The sequence below is a fragment of the Coccinella septempunctata genome, chromosome 1 (assembly GCF_907165205.1).
Source record: "Coccinella septempunctata chromosome 1, icCocSept1.1, whole genome shotgun sequence".
Classification (NCBI taxonomy): Eukaryota; Metazoa; Arthropoda; class Insecta; order Coleoptera; family Coccinellidae; genus Coccinella; species Coccinella septempunctata.
The window spans coordinates 18,776,407-18,798,655 of record NC_058189.1 but is presented as its reverse complement, the minus strand read 5'-3'; the positions used below and the strand labels follow the sequence as shown (position 1 = coordinate 18,798,655).

Genomic DNA, 22,249 nt, shown 5'->3' with positions numbered 1-22,249 from the left:
TTAAGAAACATAGAAACCTTAGCAATAATTACATATTAACTCACCTTCCTAGATTACGGGGATAATTATGCAATTTTTGAACATTTGTCTCATCACCACCACAAAGTAAACAAAGCAAGCTTGGCATTTTGCTATCATGGAATATTGTCTTCAAATTGTCAAAATAACTCCAGAACTAACTAACAGATAACTAAGTCAACCCCGAAACTTGGAATAAACAGAGAAGAATTGAAAATCATGCAAATTTACACATGTCATGTCAAAATTATCAAATGACGCATGTGACAACTACGAAATGTTTCCTACTGGGGCGACCTCTACAAATCAAAGATAATACACACCGTTTTCTATCTCACTATGCTTTATCTTGGTGTGTAATATCTTTGCTACAAATTCTTTCCCATAATTGAACGAAGAGAGACTTAAGGAAGATAACACAAGAGAGAGATGCACGAATTCCTTAAAATGGGACAGATTTCACTGCCAAGTTAACCAGGAGCGACTAGAAACAAAAGATATTACACACCAAGATAGAGCATAGTGAGAGAGGAAACGTCCTCGAAAAAAGATAGCTTATATTATATTTCATTTATATTTTGATCAAAACCAAAACAATGAACCAAATGCAACGATTGGTTGAAGCAATCGTTTTTTCCGAAGCTATCGGAATGATGCCGAATTGGCAGGGCCGTCGCTAGGGGGTAGGCAGGGTAGGCGGCCGCCTAAGGCGCTAGGATTTAGGGGCGGCATTTAGAGCTTAGACATGAAAAAAATCAACTTATGTACCGAATGAAAATAAATGCAGTCCAGTCAGCAACAACAGGAATACCAAGAAATATATTTAGGCGCGGACTCATTGGTGAACGCAATATGCAGGGGTAATAAAAAAACCATCAAAGGTGCCGCATTCGCATTCTTCTCATAAATATCCCAGACAGCCTATACGGTCCGCACTGTAGTGGCCACTTTTAAGAGTTATTTATGTTATAATATAACTTATCGAAGTTTTCGGCTTCGCTTTGATAAATATGGCCGACTACTGTTGGGTTTTTGGGGCGGCTTCATTCACATTTCCGAAATTATTTTCATTTTCAATTCTCCAATCAGAATACAGAAAGTTGATTCCGGGATGGAGTGTGAAAGACTTCAGGAAGTATTTTATTTACATATGAATATTCAGTATTCGTACGAAAAGAAACGAAAAGTTCAGAGTTCATTCCTGAATCAATCAATTATATTATTTATTGCTTGTGCAAAATAAGTTATCAATTTGAAAAGTTCTGTAACTCGGTATTTTTCAAGCATTGTTTCGGCACCGGGTAACAGGATAAAAATTTATAGAAAATCCTCATCTATGTATTCAATATTTTATATTCGTAATATCTTCAAAACTCAGAGGGTCCAGGGAATACTTTTGGGCCCTATATGGTTTGAAGAAAAATATAGTTCGTTAATTTTTAGAATTTAATATGAATGTTTTCAATTTCACTATGGCATTTTGTTTTTCGGCGAAATCCTTGAGTTTTTTGCCATTTCTATTCTCTGTTATGATGGGAATTTACAGTTGAAATCTGCGATGCAATAAATTGTTTTGTGATGGCTTATATGCCGAGGTAATTTCGACTCTTTGACGATTTAATTCGGCAACAATCGTCACTTTTTCTGTTTTTCCTTGTGTTTCGTCGGATCTACTTTTGAAGTAGTGTTTCAGATCTGTTCTCACCAATATTGCTACTCCTCCTCCGGTGTTTGTAATTCTGTCACATCTATATGTTTCATAATTCATGAAATTCAGTCGTCTGTTCCGATTTATTCTTGTTTCCTATAGGGCTATAATATCAGGTTGTCTCTCTGATATTATTTCTTCTATCTCGGTTTTCCGAGTGTTGATCCCGAGGGATTTCTTCCTAATATCCGTAATGTCCATTAATTCAGTTTACTGAATAATGCTTGGAGTTTCTTTTCCATTTTCCTCTCAATTTTCAACATTATCTTGTTGAAAATTTTCTCCGTGAAGATATATAAATCATCGGCTGATTCAGATATCTTTTTCTTCTCCTGTTGACTGTTTACAGCCTGTTTTATTGGAGGCTTCTTCTGTTCTTCTTTTTGACGAAACAAATGACTGGTGCATAAAGTGGAAAATCAAGCTCAATGGACAAAAGAGCCAAGCAATATTACTACAGAAGAGAAGACTGCGACCCACAACGAAACTGGAAGTTGACGGCGAAGAAATCGACTGGAAAAATGAAGCCAAATGTTAAGGAATAACGCTTGACAAAGGACTTACTTGGAAAAGTCATATCAAACAAGCAATCGACAAAACGAAAGCAGCGATGAATAGACTCTATCCTCTGATAGGAAGAAGAAGCCACATGTCTAACGAGACAAAATTGAAGATAATAATCAAAGCCGTTGCTAGGCCTCAACTGACTGATGGATCAGTTGCCTGGGGTTTCGCGGCAAAGAGCCATATCAAACGAATTCAGGCCACTGAAAACAAGCTGCTTCGATGTGCAATAGATGAACCTTGGTTTGTCAGGAATAGACTTGACGGTCTCCTCATCAGAAGAGGAGCTTTCTTCTCGCGCGCGTTTAGTTGGGGGCGCGCTTGGGGCCTTCGCATCCAACATTGTATCATATTTCCTTGTTGTGAAACAATTCCTTTAAGGGAATTATTTTTGGAACCCGCTACCGGTTTTGTAATTGTGGTTTAAGTGGGGGATTTCGGCATATTCTTTCGGGTCATTTCCTCTCTCAAGAGGCTCATCTCACCGACCAACTGTGACACAGTTTCGGTCAGTTTGACAATTTGAGCTTTCAACTGCTTTCGTGTTCACCGTCGCTGAATTCTTCAGCATCGGTCGCTTCCATATAGGAACCCTCATTATCTGGGGTTTCCGACATTCCGACATTCCGAGTCAATCGCTTGACAGGAGAAGACGTGCTACAGTGCTCCTAGTGCTATAAAAGAGAAAGCGGACGAGAAAGTCACAGTGCCGTAAAAGTGAAAGCGGAGGTGAAAGTGCCCACTAACCAAGCTACGGAATATTTGATTCCGTCTGTGAAGTTGTGTAGGTTCTATATTTGTTATCGGAATTTTAATTCGTTAAAATTTTCAAAGTTGGTGTTCATCCTAAGTGTCCAGAGAATTTTCTCGTTGGTACTGCAGAAAACATCAGGTGAGCTTATTTTTCGTATCTTTCTTTCTGATTTTTCTCATAGCGTAGAGAATTTTTGATGAGCCGTTTTGTTTTTATGCATGAGATACATTTTTCTTTTGTCTTGAAAAATTTTATTTCCAATTTCTTCGAGTAGCGAAGTAATTATTAATTAGATTCTAAAATGTCTGACCATTCGGACTGCGAGTCCGTAATGGAAGAAGACGCGCCAGAAATCGCTAATGTCGTGTCCGAACACGATATTTTGAGAGAGGAGAACGCAAGTTTGAAAGCGAGGGTGAATGAGTTAGATAGATGCGTATCTAGCTTAGTTGCTGAGATTAAAAATCTCAGGGAGAGGCTCGAGTTGCAGGAGGGAAATAAGGAAAGTCCTTACTCCAAAGCACTCAAGAAGAACATTATTTTGAAAAATGTCCAAGAAGTGAACTTACCGGTTCAAAAACAGAAGATGGAGGTGGTCAAAACCCCTCAAACCAAAATTTCCCCACCCGCCAAAAGAGTGAGAAAGGATAGCTCCTCGTCAAATGAAGAGGCAAACAAGAAAAGAGTCTTGGAAACCCCAGCCCAAGAGAAAACCACTCCAGTGGAGAGAAAAGAAAAAATCCCCCACGTTACCCTGAGGGGTACGTCCGAATGGACGTCAATTTCAAACGCGTTAATGCGAAACGGAATAAATTACAGCAGAGCGACTACTGTGAAGGACGGAATTAGGGTCGTTCCACAAACCGCGGAAGACCACAGAAGAATGACGGACTTCCTTCATAAAATAAATAGGGAGTTTTACACTCTTCAACGGGAGGAAGAAAAGAAAATCTATGCGGTAGTGAGATATCTACCGCTGGATGCAGATATCCCGACGATCCTTGACGACCTCAAGGATCAAGGGATCGTCGATGCTGAGGTCATAAGAATGACCTCAAATACAACTAAGAGGCCGATGCCCTTATTGCTGGTTAAAACCCAGAATAAGGGTATCTTCGAGGTGAGAAGGCTCTACAACATGAACTGTGTTGTTGAACCTAAGAGAAGGACGACCGGGCCTGGACAATGTTACCGCTGTCAGCGATATGGACATGCCCAAAGTAAGTGCACTTTTCCATGGAGGTGCGTGAAATGCTCCGGTAATCACAGCTCCAAGGAGTGTACGCTCACCAGGGAGAACGAGGAGCGAAATGCCTCTTGTGTTCTCTGTGGAGAGCAAGGACATCCAGCCAGCTACAAGGGATGTAGCGAATGGAAATTGGTCACTAAAAAGACCAAGAGATCGCCAAGATCGAACCAGACCAGCTCGAGGCCAACACAAAATACACCGAGGCCATCCCCAAACTCTTCGGAAGTGAAGAAACCCCAGGAAACTGCAACCGAAGCAGTCAAAGAGACGAAGAAACCAGAGAAAAAGACGGAAAAGGCAAAAACCGTCAAAAAAGCCGAAACCAGAAAAGGAATTTCTGGAATTACTGAGGAACTGGATAAGTTCACGAAAAACCTCCTCAGCACGATGATGCAGAATCTGGAGAAAGAGATTGAGAAGAAGATGCAGCAAATTATTAAGAATATTTAATGGCTGACACGACGATAAAGAACAATCTCATAATCGTCTCTTGGAACGTCGAAGGATTGAGAGCCCGCAGATCAGAATTCGAAGAACTGATTGAAGAGAAGAGACCGGATGTCATAGCTCTTCAAGAAACGAGACTTAACCCCAACGTTCGGATAGCATTTCCCAATTACGATATTTACAGAAATGATAGACCTAACAGCACAGGTGGCGTTGCTATACTGGCTAGAAGGAATATGGATCACCATTTCGACCAAATATTCAATGGACAAGAAGTAGAAGCAATATCGATTATTGTGAATACTAATCGAGGGCAAGTGAAGATTATTTCAACTTATAAATCACCGGATAAGGACATGCTGGAAGAGGATCTAAAAATGCTACTAGAAGGAAGACACCCGAAAATCATAATTGGTGATCTTAACTGCAAATCGCAGGAATGGAACAGTAGGGTGGAAAATACAAACGGGAGAAGACTGAAGATTTATGCTGAAAAACTTAATGCAGTTGTGATAGGACCTGATATACCGACCTACATACCAAGAGTAAATGGACTACCCGATGTACTGGACATTGTCGTAATGAAAGACATCACTGAAGAAATCAGCATTGATACAATAGAAGACGGAACTTCAGACCACAATCCCATAGAATTCATAGTGGGACATGGCCCAAGAAACGAAGAAGAGACACAAACCAAGGAACGCACAGACTGGGAGAAATATAAGAATTTACTTCAGGAGAAAATCAGGGAAATTCCCCAAATAAACACCCAGGATGAATTAGATGAAGCAGTTGAAAAATTGGAAAATCATATAAAAGAAGCCTATGAAGAAAGCACCAAGAGAATAAGGAAACCAATTCCGAAACATTCACATGGAGATACGCCAAGGGATATAAAGGAACTTATAAAAAAGAACAGAAGACTCAGGAAAATCTACAGAACAACAAAAAGAGAAGAAGACAAGAAGAAACTGAATAAGCATAGTCAGATATTGAAAAATGCTTTAACAGAACTGCGTAATAACAGATGGCACCAGAGATTAAGGGAACTGAATACAATAGATCACTCGGCTTGGAAAATGCAAAAACGCTTACGACGAGAACAGACAGTTATACCTCCACTGCATGGAGCAAACGGAATGGTATATACGAGACTTGAAAAAGCCGAAGCACTTGCCGACACAATTGAGAGGGAAGCCAGAATAAATTACAGAAATGATGATGACAATGAAGATCTAGAAGAAGAAGTGGAGGCAAACGAAGAACTGATGATGGAACCACCGGAAACCGAAATCATTCCAAAACCGGCTTCACCAACAGAAATCAAAGAGATCATAATGAAACTGAAAAACCGGAAAGCACCGGGAGAAGATAGGATAACGAATTATATGTTGAAGAAATTGCCTAGAAAAGGAATAGCAGCCTTGACGAATATAACAAACGGAGTGATGAGGACCGAATACTACCCAAAGAGATGGAAAACTGCAGAAATGATAGTTTTCAACAAGCCTGGAAAGGAACGGAAATTTCCTCAAAATTATAGACCAATCAGCCTACTATCAGCACTAGGAAAAGTCGTCGAGAGGGTTATCGCCAAAAGGCTGAATGAGGAAACAGAAATGTTGAAGATAATCCCACCCGAACAATTTGGATTTCGACGAGAACACTCGACTGAACTCCAATTACTACGGCTCATAGAATACGTCACCGAAGGAATGCAGACCAAACAGGCCACAGGATTAGTTCTGATGGATATCGAGAGAGCTTTTGATAGAGTATGGCACGAAGGCCTAATCTACAAGATGAAAAGAGCAGGATATTCGACCAAGCTATGCAAGATTATAAGGAATTATCTGAGGAATAGAAACTTTTATGTGAAGATAGATGGAGCAACCTCTCAAACCAGACAATTAGAAGCGGGAGTGCCTCAAGGATCGGTACTTGGACCTCTGCTTTACGTAATATACGTTTATGATATCCCGAAGAATGCTAGGAATATGCTCACCTTGTACGCAGATGACACAGGAATAGCGTTCAGACATCGACGCCCAGAGATCATACACCGGAGACTGCAGGAAGCCATAGATGAATTACTCAAATGGTGCATCAAATGGAAAATCCAAATCAATGGAAGAAAGACTCAAGCAATATTACTGCAAAAGAGAAGATTGAGGATGGAAGAAAACCTTGAAGTTGATGGACAAGAGGTTGAATGGAAAAATGAAGCAACATACCTAGGAGTGAGGCTTGACAGAGGACTTACATGGAAAAACCACATCAAATGTGCTGTTGATAAAACAAAAGCCGCAATGAGTAAACTTTATCCACTCATAGGCAGAAGAAGTCATATGAATAAGAACATCAAGTTGACGATGATTAAAACTATTGCGCGACCACAACTCACATATGGATCGGCGGCATGGGGCTTCGCAGCCAAGACCCACATCAAGAGAATACAGGCCACTGAGAATAAACTCCTTAGAATGGCGATGGACGTACCCTGGTTTGTTAGGAACAAACAAATCTACAAGGACTTGGAATGGGAACCAGTTACAGAATTTATGAAGAGAAAGGCGGAAAGGATATTCGACAAAGCCAAACAACATCCAAATGAGGAACTACGAAGATTAGTCGACTACGATCCAACAGAAGAAGCTAGAAGGTCAAGAACCTACCACCGAAGACCGAGAGATCAGTTAAGGATTTAAATGTAACCAAAGAAGAGCTTAACCTATAAAAGCTATAGGCAGCATACAACTATCAACACGACTATGATCGTGTGAGAGTCCAGAAACCATAAGAGTCAACTGGTTAATAGGCAAAATGCCCGGAACCTATGAAGAAGCAGTTAAGGGTTTTTAGTGGGTCTCGAGCTCAGAGAGTGAGAATCCCCACACTGTTCCCCCTCAGCAGAGGGTGTGTTCGTCTGTTTGCAGATTTTCCCCCTGCTACACCAAAAAAAAAAAAAAAAAAAAAAAAAAAAAGGGTTTCCGACATGGTTTTATACTCAGATTTCTCAAAATATCAAGCAATTTGAAAATAATAAAATATTCAGGAATCTTCAATGAAATAGTCTAATATAAAACTATGGTATAAAGCCAACAGTTTCCTAAGCTATGAGAAAAATCAGAAAAAAAAAGATACGAAAAATAAGCTCACCTGATGTTTTCTGCAGTACCAACGAAAAACAAATTCTGGACACTGGTGACGGGAACTTACTCTCCGACCAGTATTTATAAACTACAGCCGCCCCCACAGTAATTCCGTAGCATCCAATAGATTTTTAGATACGCATTGGAACGGCAACTTTGTAACGGGTTTAGTTCACAAAAGAGTTTAATCTCAAACGCCAGCTATTCTTCCAATTGTTTGATATTTTGAGATTTTCGAGTATAAAACCATGTCGGAAACCTCAGATAATGAGGGTTCCTACATGGAAGCGACCGATGCTGAAGAATTCAGCGAAGGCGAACACGAGGAGCTTGTAAAGCTCAGAGAAGAAAATGAGCAGTTGAAAGCTCAAATAGTCAAACTGACTGAAACTGTGTCACAGTTGGTCGGTGAGATGCGCCTCTCGAGGGAGGAAATGACCCGCAATAATATGCCGAAATCTCCCACTTACGCCGCAATCACAAAGCCGGTAGCGGGTTCCAAAAATAATTCCCTTAAAGGAATTGTTTCACAACCCGAAACAAGGAAAAATGATTCAACGCAGGTTGCGAAGGCCCCAAACGCGCCCCCAACTAAACGCGCGCGAAAAGAAAGCTCATCTTCTGATGAGGAGACTGTCAAGAAGGCAACGGAAGTGCCTAAAAGAGATAAAATTCCACCCATCACAATGATGGGCACCTCAGATTGGGTAGAGACATCTAAAGCTCTCTACACAAAAAGGATAGACTACAACCGCGCAACTGTAGTTAAAGACGGTATAAAAACCTTCGCGTCAACCGTAGATGATTTTAGAAAAATTACGAAATTCTGCGAGCAGCGTGTTAAAGAATTTTTTACCTACCGAATGGAGGAGGAGAAGAAGATATATGCCGTCATTAGGCATTTACCAATCGACGCTGATCTTGCGTTGATTAAGGACGACCTGATATTCCAGGGAATATCAGACGCTGAGGTGTCCAGAATGACATCGAACAAGACGAAGAAGCCCATACCTCTCTACCTGGTTAAAACCCAGAAAAAAGGAATCTTCGAAGTGAAGCGACTCTACAACCTCTGTATTGTGGTTGAACACAAAAAGAGGCCTGAAAGTCCAAGCCAGTGCTTTAGGTGTCAAACGTACGGACATGCACAGAACAAATGCTCCTTCCCGTGGAGATGCGTGAAGTGCTCAGGAAGTCATAGCACTAGCAGCAATGACTGCACACTCACCAGAAAAGGTGAAGAGAGAAATGCCACATGTGTCTTATGTGGAAAAGAGGGCCATCCAGCTAGCTACAAAGGATGTAGCGAGTTCAAGTTGGTGACCAGAAAGAAGAATTCCCGAAAATCAGCTGAACAGAAAAAGAAGGTAACAAAAACAACAACTTCTGAACAAAAAATTCAGGAAGTAGCGAAGACCCAACCTACAGAGCAGGAAAAGAAGAGGGAGACTCCAAAACCCGTTCAGAAAAAAGAAGGACAGAAGAAGCTTACAATGAAACAGGCTGTGAACAGTCAACAAGAGAAGAAAAAGATATCTGAATCAGCCGATGATTTAGATATCTTCACGGAGAAAATTTTCAACAAGATAATGTTGAAAATTGAGAGGGAAATGGAGAAAAAACTCCAAGCATTATTTAGTAAACTGAATTAATGGACCTCACCTCCTGATATTAGGAAGAAATCCCTCAAGATAATCTCGTGGAACATAAACGGGATCAACACACGGAAGGCCGAGATAGAACAAATAATATCAGAAAGACAACCTGATATTATAGCCCTACAGGAAACAAGAATAAACCGGAACAGACGACTGAATTTCATGAATTATGAAACATATAGATGTGACAGAATTACAAACACCGGAAGAGGAGTAGCAATATTGGTGAGAACAGATCTGAAACACTACTTTAAAAGTAGATCCGACGAAACACAAGGAAAAACAGAAAAAGTGACTAATGTAATGTTGCCGAATTAAATCGGCAAAGAGTCGAAATAACCTCGGCGTATAAGCCACCACAAAATAATCTATTGGAAGAAGAGATAACAACATGTTGGAAGGATCAAACCCGAAAATCTCCATCGGAGATTTCAACTGTAAATCCCCATTATGGAACAGCATAACAGAGAATAGAAATGGCAAAAAACTCAAGGATTTCGCCGAAAAACAAAATGCCATAGTGATTGGACCAGAGCTACCGACATATCTTGCTTTTGGTAGAGGAATACCATATGTAATAGATATCGCGATATTGAAAAATATAACTCAAGAATTCTCGATTGAAACTTTGGAAGATGGAACCTCAAACCACAACCCCGTCGAATTGACAATTGGAGAAGAACAAAGAGAAAAACTGATGGAAATAAGAGAATACATCAATTGGGCTAAATATAGCCATTTAATACAATCGGAAATAACAGAAATTCCAACAATAAGCACTCCGTACGATCTGGAATGTGCGGTTGATAAACTGGAAGAGATTATATTGAAAGCTTACGAAAAAAGCACGAGAAGAGTGAAGAGACCAGCACCAAGTCATCCGCATGGCGATACGCCTAAAGAAGTAAAAGATCTTATACAAGAAAATCGAAAACTCAGAAGAATATATAGGATGAATAAAAATGATCTGAATAGAAGGAACCTCAACCGACATAGCCAAGTTCTGAAAAATGCCCTGAAAGATCTAAGAACAAGCAGATGGAACAAAAGGGTTCAAGAACTGAATACAATCGATCATTCTGCACGGAGAATGCAAAAAAGCCTACGAGGAGAAAAGACTAAAATTCCACCCCTACACGGAGAAAGGGGAATGGAGTATACCAATACTGATAAGGCAGATGCATTGGCGGACTCGATCGAACGAGAATCGAGAATAAATTACAGGATAGACGACGATAATGAAGATTTGGAAGAACTGGTTGAAGAAAATGATGAAGAAATGGATGAATTACCAGCGACTGCTGAAATAGACAAGCCAACATAGCCAAATGAAATCAGGGAAATAATTAGAAGTTTGAAGAAGAGGAAAGCTCCCGGAAGCGATAAAATAACGAATGTTATGTTAAAGAAATTACCTAGAAAAGGTATAGCCGCTCTAACAAATATCGCGAATGGAATTATGAGGACAGAACACTACCCAGAAAAATGGAAAACAGCAGAAGTCATAGTATTCAATAAACCATTCAAAGAGGAGAAGTTTCCACAAAACTACAGACCGATAAGTCTACTGTCGGCGTTAGGAAAAGTAGTAGAAAGAATTATCGCCACGAGGCTAAATGAGGAAACCGAAAATCTGAAACTAATACCACCAGAACAGTTCGGATTCAGAAGAGAGCATTCAACTGAACAACAATTATTAAGGCTCACAGAGTACATAACAGAGGGATTCCAAAATAAACAAGCTACAGGTCTTGTATGGCATGAAGGATTAATATATAAGATGAGATGTGCTGGATATTCGATCAAAATATGCATAAGAATGCTCCTCAACAAGAGATATAGAGGCTGGAGTACCCCAAGGATCAGTACTTGGTCCACTTCTGTACAACATATACATCCACGATATTCCGAAAAATCCAAGAACCATGCTAACGTTATATGCTGACGACACAGGCATAGCAACTCGACACCGCAACCCAGAAGTAATAGAACGAGTTCTACAAGAGACGATTGACGAAACAAATGACTGGTGCATAAAGTGGAAAATCAAGCTCAATGGACAAAAGAGCCAAGCAATATTACTACAGAAGAGAAGACTGCGACCCACAACGAAACTGAATGTTGACGGCGAAGAAATCGACTGGAAAAATGAAGCCAAATATTTAGGAATAACGCTTGACAAAGGACTTACTTGGAATAGTCATATCAAACAAGCAATCGACAAAACGAAAGCAGCGATGAATAGACTCTATCCTCTAATAGGAAGAAGAAGCCACATGTCGAAAGAGACAAAATTGAAGATAATCAAAGCCGTTGCTGGGCCTCAACTGACTTATGGATCAGTTGCCTGGGGTTTCGCGGCAAAGAGCCATATCAAAAGAATTCAGGCCACTGAAAACAAGCTGCTACGATGTGCAATAGATGCACCTTGGTTTGTCAGGAATAGACAGATTTATAAGGACCTGAAATGGGAAACCATAACGGAATTCATGAACAGAAAAGCAGAGAAATTATTCGAAACAGCGAAAAACCATCCGAATCAAGAACTCAGGAGACTAGTGGACTACGACCCAGAGGAAGACAAAAGGAGAATGCGAATTTACCGAAGGAGACCAAGAGATCAATTAAAAAGAGATTAAAATAACAACAGAAACTTATTGAAAAATTCAATAAAGTGTTAATCCAATAGAGGTTAAACACATAAATCCCAGCACGATAGTGTGCGAGAAGAAAACCGATCAAGAGATGAACGGTTTATAGGCAAATGCCCGGAACCAAAATTCAAGAAGCAGTTGAGGGTTTTTAGTGGGTCTCGAACTCAGGAGAGTGAGAAACCCCACACTGTTCCCCCTCAGGAGATGAGGGTGGTTCGACTGTCTTGCAGATTTTCCCCCTGCTACACCAAAAAAAAAAGAAAAAAAAAACGAGGTAAAGTTGGTAAAGGTTTGGGCGGCAAAGGTGGAGCCAAGCGTCATAGGAAAGTACTACGAGACAACATCCAAGGTATCACCAAACCCGCTATCAGGAGATTGGCTAGGCCTGGAGGTGTCAAGCGTATTTCTGGTCTCATTTACGAAGAAACTCGTGGAGTGTTGAAGGTGTTCCTGGAAAATGTAATCAGGGACGCTGTCACATATACCGAACATGCAAAGAGAAAAACTGTTACCGCCATGGACGTTGTATATGCCCTCAAACGTCAAGGACGTACATTGTACGGTTTCGGCGGTTGAATGAGTCATTATTCAGGTTGTAGTATAAACGGTCCTTCTCAGGACCACAACGATATAATGTTCGTTTTGTCCAATATCAATGTCGATTGCTAATAAATACTTCGGACTAAGTTCTTGAGGATATGTACGTATTATTTTACTATGATCACTAAGCCCGGTTAAGAAGAGAATCCTTCTTGGATTCTGTGGCCAAACCCTTCGTCCATCCTCAAGATAAAATTTTTTGAAATAGTTCCGATCTGAGACTCCAGGACGAGAAACCTATAAAACAATTGAAACCTCGGTACCCGCCGAGGTAGTCCTTTTCTGAGAAAAGGTGTTAGCCGGACGATTCCAAAGTGTGCTTGGACTCGCCCATTCATGTTCGGTGATAATAACCTCTATAGAAGATCTACAAATCCACAAAATTCGTCTGCTGAATGATATTTAATACAAATAATATAGTGCAGAAAACCCTCATTTTTTTCGTCTATTAATAATTCTCTCACATTTTTGCGCTTCGTTCCACCACTAAAATATAGCATATATTATTTTCGAACCGAATAAATTCGTAAACGAGATTGTTACCTGAAGTGTCGAAGTTCATTTTCTGTAGGCGGTACTGAGCCAAGAGCCAACCCTTATCTTAACAACCTTCGGCGAAAATTGTCGTTTTTCAATATCTACCTTTCGCAGAATTCATTCACTGAGTTAAAATGTCTCTGAGTAGTGAAGAGAAACGACTTTTGCTTAGTAAAAAACAACGAAAGGTTTACATTGAACGAATTGGGTGCATTCTAAATGCGGCGATCATTGCAGAAAGTGATCGAACAAAAACCCTGGAGTCTACCTTCAAAGCCTTCGATAGTATACAATTCAAGATTGCCAACCAATTATGCGGAGCGGAGCAATTAGTCCCTAGAAACCGAAAATAAACTGCAGGCGAAGATTGAGGAAATACATTTTGATATACAGACAATTCATAGCGAAAAACGACTATTTTCGCAGAAGGTTGTTGAGATAAGGGTTGGCTCAGTACCGCTTACAGAAAATGAACTTCGACACTTCAGGTAACAATCTCGTTTACGAATTTGTTCGGTTCATATATGCTATATTTTAGTGGTGGAACAAAGCGCACAAATGAGATATCAAATAGAATTTTTAATTCGGCCACGAAGGACCATTAAAGAAGGCGCTGGACACACGCCAAATAATTCAATTAACCAAAAAAATGAGGGTTTTCTGCACTATATTATTTGTATTAAATATCATTCAGCACACGAACTTTGTGGATTTGTAGATCTTCTATAGAGGTTATTATCACCGAACATGAATGAGCGAGTCCAAGCACACTTTGGAATCGTCCGGCAAACACCTTTTCTCAGGAAAGGATTACCTCGGCGGTTACCGAGGTTTCAAGTCCTCGAGTCTCAGATCGGAACTATTTCAAAAAATTTTATCTTGAGGATGGACGAAGGGTTTGGCCACAGAATCCAAGAAGGATTCTCTTCTTAACCGGGCTTAGTGATCATAGTAAAATAATACGTACATATCCTCAAGAACTTAGTCCGAAGTATTTATTAGCAATCGACATTGATATTGGACAAAACGAACATTATATCGTTGTGGTCCTGAGAAGGACCGTTTATACTACAACCTGAATAATGACTCATTCAACCGCCGAAACCGTACAATGTACGTCCTTGACGTTTGAGGGCATATACAACGTCCATGGCGGTAACAGTTTTTCTCTTTGCATGTTCGGTATATGTGACAGCGTCCCTGATTACATTTTCCAGGAACACCTTCAACACTCCACGAGTTTCTTCGTAAATGAGACCAGAAATACGCTTGACACCTCCAGGCCTAGCCAATCTCCTGATAGCGGGTTTGGTGATACCTTGGATGTTGTCTCGTAGTACTTTCCTATGACGCTTGGCTCCACCTTTGCCGCCCAAACCTTCACCAACTTTACCTCGTTTTTTTTTCTTTTTTTTTGGTGTAGCAGGGGGAAAATCTGCAAGACAGTCGAACCACCCTCATCTCCTGAGGGGGAACAGTGTGGGGTTTCTCACTCTCCTGAGTTCGAGACCCACTAAAAACCCTCAACTGCTTCTTGAATTTTGGTTCCGGGCATTTGCCTATAAACCGTTCATCTCTTGGTCGGTTTTCTTCTCGCACACTATCGTGCTGGGATTTATGTGTTTAACCTCTATTGGATTAACACTTTATTGAATTTTTCAATAAGTTTCTGTTGTTATTTTAATCTCTTTTTAATTGATCTCTTGGTCTCCTTCGGTAAATTCGCATTCTCCTTTTGTCTTCCTCTGGGTCGTAGTCCACTAGTCTCCTGAGTTCTTAATTCGGATGGTTTTTCGCTGTTTCGAATAATTTCTCTGCTTTTCTGTTCATGAATTCCGTTATGGTTTCCCATTTCAGGTCCTTATAAATCTGTCTATTCCTGAAAAACCAAGGTGCATCTATTGCACATCGTAGCAGCTTGTTTTCAGTGGCCTGAATTCTTTTGATATGGCTCTTTGCCGCGAAACCCCAGGCAACTGATCCATAAGTCAGTTGAGGCCCAGCAACGGCTTTGATTATCTTCAATTTTGTCTCTTTCGACATGTGGCTTCTTCTTCCTATTAGAGGATAGAGTCTATTCATCGCTGCTTTCGTTTTGTCGATTGCTTGTTTGATATGACTTTTCCAAGTAAGTCCTTTGTCAAGCGTTATTCCTAAATATTTGGCTTCATTTTTCCAGTCGATTTCTTCGCCGTCAACATTCAGTTTCGTTGTGGGTCGCAGTCTTCTCTTCTGTAGTAATATTGCTTGGCTCTTTTGTCCATTGAGCTTGATTTTCCACTTTATGCACCAGTCATTTGTTTCGTCAATCGTCTCTTGTAGAACTCGTTCTATTACTTCTGGGTTGCGGTGTCGAGTTGCTATGCCTGTGTCGTCAGCATATAACGTTAGCATGGTTCTTGGATTTTTCGGAATATCGTGGATGTATATGTTGTACAGAAGTGGACCAAGTACTGATCCTTGGGGTACTCCAGCCTTTATATCTCTTGTTGAGGAGCATTCTTATGCATATTTTGATCGAATATCCAGCACATCTCATCTTATATATTAATCCTTCATGCCATACAAGACCTGTAGCTTGTTTATTTTGGAATCCCTCTGTTATGTACTCTGTGAGCCTTAATAATTGTTGTTCTGTTGAATGCTCTCTTCTGAATCCGAACTGTTCTGGTGGTATTAGTTTCAGATTTTCGGTTTCCTCATTTAGCCTCGTGGCGATAATTCTTTCTACTACTTTTCCTAACGCCGACAGTAGACTTATCGGTCTGTAGTTTTGTGGAAACTTCTCCTCTTTGAATGGTTTATTGATTACTATGACTTCTGCTGTTTTCCATTTTTCTGGGTAGTGTTCTGTCCTCATAATTCCATTCGCGATATTTGTTAGAGCGGCTATACCTTTTCTAGGTAATTTCTTTAACATAACATTCGTTATTTTATCGCTTCCGGGAGCTTTCCTCTTCTTCAAACTTCTAATTATTTCCCTGATTTCATTTGGCTATGTTGGCTTGTCTATTTCAGCAGTCGCTGGTAATTCATCCATTTCTTCATCATTTTCTTCAACCAGTTCTTCCAAATCTTCATTATCGTCGTCTATCCTGTAATTTATTCTCGATTCTCGTTCGATCGAGTCCGCCAATGCATCTGCCTTATCAGTATTGGTATACTCCATTCCCCTTTCTCCGTGTAGGGGTGGAATTTTAGTCTTTTCTCCTCGTAGGCTTTTTTGCATTCTCCGTGCAGAATGATCGATTGTATTCAGTTCTTGAACCCTTTTGTTCCATCTGCTTGTTCTTAGATCTTTCAGGGCATTTTTCAGAACTTGGCTATGTCGGTTGAGGTTCCTTCTATTCAGATCATTTTTATTCATCCTATATATTCTTCTGAGTTTTCGATTTTCTTGTATAAGATCTTTTACTTCTTTAGGCGTATCGCCATGCGGATGACTTGGTGCTGGTCTCTTCACTCTTCTCGTGCTTTTTTCGTAAGCTTTCAATATAATCTCTTCCAGTTTATCAACCGCACATTCCAGATCGTACGGAGTGCTTATTGTTGGAATTTCTGTTATTTCCGATTGTATTAAATGGCTATATTTAGCCCAATTGATGTATTCTCTTATTTCCATCAGTTTTTCTCTTTGTTCTTCTCCAATTGTCAATTCGACGGGGTTGTGGTTTGAGGTTCCATCTTCCAAAGTTTCAATCGAGAATTCTTGAGTTATATTTTTCAATATCGCGATATCTATTACATATGGTATTCCTCTACCAAAAGCAAGATATGTCGGTAGCTCTGGTCCAATCACTATGGCATTTTGTTTTTCGGCGAAATCCTTGAGTTTTTTGCCATTTCTATTCTCTGTTATGCTGTTCCATAATGGGGATTTACAGTTGAAATCTCCGATGGAGATTTTCGGGTTTGATCCTTCCAACATGTTGTTATCTCTTCTTCCAATAGATTATTTTGTGGTGGCTTATACGCCGAGGTTATTTCGACTCTTTGCCGATTTAATTCGGCAACAATCGTCACTTTTTCTGTTTTTCCTTGTGTTTCGTCGGATCTACTTTTAAAGTAGTGTTTCAGATCTGTTCTCACCAATATTGCTACTCCTCCTCCGGTGTTTGTAATTCTGTCACATCTATATGTTTCATAATTCATGAAATTCAGTCGTCTGTTCCGGTTTATTCTTGTTTCCTGTAGGGCTATAATATCAGGTTGTCTTTCTGATATTATTTGTTCTATCTCGGCCTTCCGTGTGTTGATCCCGTTTATGTGCCACGAGATTATTTTGAGGGATTTCTTCCTAATATCAGGAGGTGAGGTCCATTAATTCAGTTTACTAAATAATGCTTGGAGTTTTTTCTCCATTTCCCTCTCAATTTTCAACATTATCTTGTTGAAAATTTTCTCCGTGAAGATATATAAATCATCGGCTGATTCAGATATCTTTTTCTTCTCTTGTTGACTGTTCACAGCCTGTTTCATTGTAAGCTTCTTCTGTCCTTCTTTTTTCTGAACGGGTTTTGGAGTCTCCCTCTTCTTTTCCTGCTCTGTAGGTTGGGTCTTCGCTACTTCCTGAATTTTTTGTTCAGAAGTTGTTGTTTTTGTTACCTTCTTTTTCTGTTCAGCTGATTTTCGGGAATTCTTCTTTCTGGTCACCAACTTGAACTCGCTACATCGTTTGTAGCTAGCTGGATGGCCCTCTTCTCCACATAAGACACATGTGGCATTTCTCTCTTCACCTTTTCTGGTGAGTGTGCAGTCATTGCTGCTAGTGCTATGACTTCCTGAGCACTTCACGCATCTCCACGGGAAGGAGCATTTGTTCTGTGCATGTCCGTAACTTTGACACCTAAAGCACTGGCTTGGACTTTCAGGCCTCTTTTTGTGTTCAACCACAATACAGAGGTTGTAGAGTCGCTTCACTTCGAAGATTCCTTTTTTCTGGGTTTTAACCAGGTAGAGAGGTATGGGCTTCTTCGTCTTGTTCGATGTCATTCTGGACACCTCAGCGTCTGATATTCCCTGGAATATCAGGTCGTCCTTAATCAACGCAAGATCAGCGTCGATTGGTAAATGCCTAATGACGGCATATATCTTCTTCTCCTCCTCCATTCGGTAGGTAAAAAATTCTTTAACACGCTGCTCGCAGAATTTCGTAATTTTTCTAAAATCATCTACGGTGGACGCGAAGGTTTTTATAACGTCTTTAACTACAGTTGCGCGGTTGTAGTCTATCCTTTTTGTGTAGAGAGCTTTAGATATCTCTACCCAATCTGAGGTGCCCATCATTGTGATGGGTGGAATTTTATCTCTTTTAGGCACTTCCGTTGCCTTCTTGACAGTCTCCTCATCAGAAGAGGAGCTTTCTTTTCGCGCGCGTTTAGTTGGGGGCGCGTTTGGGGCCTTCGCAACCTGCGTTGAATCATTTTTCCTTGTTTCGGGTTGTGAAACAATTCCTTTAAGGGAATTATTTTTGGAACCCGCTTCCGGCTTTGTGATTTCGGCGTAAGTGGGAGATTTCGGCATATTATTGCGGGTCATTTCCTCCCTCGAGAGGCGCATCTCACCGACCAACTGTGACACAGTTTCAGTCAGTTTGACTATTTGAGCTTTCGAATGCTCATTTTCTTCTCTGAGCTTTACAAGCTCCTCGTGTTCGCCTTCGCTGAATTCTTCAGCATCGGTCGCTTCCATGTAGGAACCCTCATTATCTGAGGTTTCCGACATGGTTTTATACTCGAAAATCTCAAAATATCAAACAATTGAAAGAATAGCTGGCGTTTGAGATTAAACTCTTTTGTGAACTAAACCCGTTACAAAGTTGCCGTTCCAATGCGTATCTAAAAATCTATTGGATGCTACGGAATCACTGTGGGGGCGGCTGTAGTTTATAAATACTGGTCGGAGAGTAAGTTCCCGTCACCAGTGTCCAGAATTTGTTTTTCGTTGGTACTGCAGAAAACATCAGGTGAGCTTATTTTTCGTATCTTTTTTTTTCTGATTTTTCTCATAGCGTAGGAAACTGTTGGCTTTATACCATAGTTTTATATTAGACTATTTCATTGAAGATTTCTGAATATTTTATTATTTTCAAATTGCTTGATATTTTGAGAAATCTGAGTATAAAACCATGTCGGAAACCCCAGATAATGAGGGTTCCTATATGGAAGCGACCGATGCTGAAGAATTCAGCGACGGTGAACACGAAAGCAGTTGAAAGCTCAAATTGTCAAACTGACCGAAACTGTGTCACAGTTGGTCGGTGAGATGAGCCTCTTGAGAGAGGAAATGACCCGAAAGAATATGCCGAAATCCCCCACTTATACCACAATTACAAAACCGGTAGCGGGTTCCAAAAATAATTCCCTTAAAGGAATTGTTTCACAACAAGGAAATATGATACAATGTTGGATGCGAAGGCCCCAAGCGCGCCCCCAACTAAACGCGCGCGAGAAGAAAGCTCCTCTTCTGATGAGGAGACCGTCAAGTCTATTCCTGACAAACCAAGGTTCATCTATTGCACATCGAAGCAGCTTGTTTTCAGTGGCCTGAATTCGTTTGATATGGCTCTTTGCCGCGAAACCCCAGGCAACTGATCCATCAGTCAGTTGAGGCCTAGCAACGGCTTTGATTATTATCTTCAATTTTGTCTCGTTAGACATGTGGCTTCTTCTTCCTATCAGAGGATAGAGTCTATTCATCGCTGCTTTCGTTTTGTCGATTGCTTGTTTGATATGACTTTTCCAAGTAAGTCCTTTGTCAAGCGTTATTCCTTAACATTTGGCTTCATTTTTCCAGTCGATTTCTTCGCCGTCAACTTCCAGTTTCGTTGTGGGTCGCAGTCTTCTCTTCTGTAGTAATATTGCTTGGCTCTTTTGTCCATTGAGCTTGATTTTCCACTTTATGCACCAGTCATTTGTTTCGTCAAAAAGAAGAACAGAAGAAGCCTCCAATAAAACAGGCTGTAAACAGTCAACAGGAGAAGAAAAAGATATCTGAATCAGCCGATGATTAAGATATCTTCACGGAGAAAATTTTCAACAAGATAATGTTGAAAATTGAGAGGAAAATGGAAAAGAAACTCCAAGCATTATTCAGTAAACTGAATTAATGGACATTACGGATATTAGGAAGAAATCCCTCGAGATAATCTCGTGGAACATAAACGGGATCAACACTCGGAAAACCGAGATAGAAGAAATAATATCAGAGAGACAACCTGATATTATAGCCCTATAGGAAACAAGAATAAATCGGAACAGACGACTGAATTTCATGAATTATGAAACATATAGATGTGACAGAATTACAAACACCGGAGGAGGAGTAGCAATATTGGTGAGAACAGATCTGAAACACTACTTCAAAAGTAGATCCGACGAAACACAAGGAAAAACAGAAAAAGTGACGATTGTTGCCGAATTAAATCGTCAAAGAGTCGAAATTACCTCGGCATATAAGCCATCACAAAACAATTTATTGGAAGAAGAGATAAACAACATGTTGGAAGGAACAAACCCGGAAATCTGCATCGCAGATTTCAACTGTAAATTCCCATCATAACAGAGAATAGAAATGGCAAAAAACTCAAGGATTTCGCCGAAAAACAAAATGCCATAGTGAAATTGAAAACATTCATATTAAATTCTAAAAATTAACGAACTATATTTTTCTTCAAACCATATAGGGCCCAAAAGTATTCCCTGGACCCTCTGAGTTCTGAAGATATTACGAATATAAAATATTGAATACATAGATGAGGATTTTCTATAAATTTTTATCCTGTTACCCGGTGCCGAAACAATGCTTGAAAAATACCGAGTTACAGAACTTTTCAAATTGATAACTTATTTTGCACAAGCAATAAATAATATAATTGATTGATTCAGGAATGAACTCTGAACTTTTCGTTTCTTTTCGTACGAATACTGAATATTCATATGTAAATAAAATACTTCCTGAAGTCTTTCACACTCCACCCCGGAATCAACTTTCTGTATTCTGATTGGAGAATTGAAAATGAAAATAATTTCGGAAATGTGAATGAAGCCGCCCCAAAAACCCAACAGTAGTCGGCCATATTTATCAAAGCGAAGCCGAAAACTTCGATAAGTTATATTATAACATAAATAACTCTTAAAAGTGGCCACTACAGTGCGGACCGTATAGGCTGTCTGGGATATTTATGAGAAGAATGCGAATGCGGCACCTTTGATGGTTTTTTTATTACCCCTGCATATTGCGTTCACCAATGAGTCCGCGCCTAAATATATTTCTTGGTATTCCTGTTGTTGCTGACTGAACTGCATTTATTTTCATTCGGTACATAAGTTGATTTTTTTCATGTCTAAGCTCAAAATGCCGCCCCTAAATCCTAGCGCCTTAGGCGGCCGCCTACCCTGCCTACCCCCTAGCGACGGCCCTGCCAATTCGGCATCATTCGGATAGCTTCGGAAAAAACGATTCCTTCAACCAATCGTTGCATTTGGTTCATTGTTTTGGTTTTGATCAAAATATAAATGAAATATAATATAAGCTATCTTTTTTCGAGGACGTTTCCTCTCTCACTATGCTCTATCTTGGTGTGTAATATCTTTTGTTTCTAGTCGCTCCTGGTTAACTTGGCAGTGAAATCTGTCCCATTTTAAGGAATTCGTGTATCTCTCTCTCTTGTGTTATCTTCCATAAGTCTCTCTTCGTTCAATTATGGGAAAGCATTTGTAGCACACCAAGATACAGCATAGTGAGAGAGAAAACGGTGTGTATTATCTTTGATTTGTAGAGGTCGCCCCAGTAGGAAACATTTCGTAGTTGTCACATGCGTCATTTGATAATTTTGACATGACATGTGTAAATTTGCATGATTTTCAATTCTTTTCTGTTTATTCCAAGTTTCGGGGTTGACTTA

The 22,249-nt window shown here is 40.1% G+C and overlaps 2 protein-coding genes across 2 annotated transcripts; one reads left to right on the top strand and one right to left on the bottom strand.

Annotated features, from left to right (window-relative positions):
- Positions 1–870: 870 nt before the first annotated feature.
- On the top strand, positions 871–12,833 carry LOC123322875 (histone H4-like). Its single transcript, XM_044910938.1, has 2 exons — positions 871–878; positions 12,468–12,833. Exons 1-2 carry the CDS (start codon positions 871–873, stop codon positions 12,781–12,783), a joined length of 324 nt encoding a protein of 107 aa, XP_044766873.1. The 3' UTR covers positions 12,784–12,833.
- Positions 12,834–14,385: 1,552 nt separating this feature from the next.
- On the bottom strand, positions 14,386–21,650 carry LOC123322874 (histone H4-like). Its single transcript, XM_044910937.1, has 2 exons — positions 21,572–21,650; positions 14,386–14,737 (listed from the first exon to the last, which is right to left on the bottom strand). Exons 1-2 carry the CDS (start codon positions 21,648–21,650, stop codon positions 14,436–14,438), a joined length of 381 nt encoding a protein of 126 aa, XP_044766872.1. The 3' UTR covers positions 14,386–14,435.
- Between the last annotated feature and the right edge of the window lie 599 nt (positions 21,651–22,249).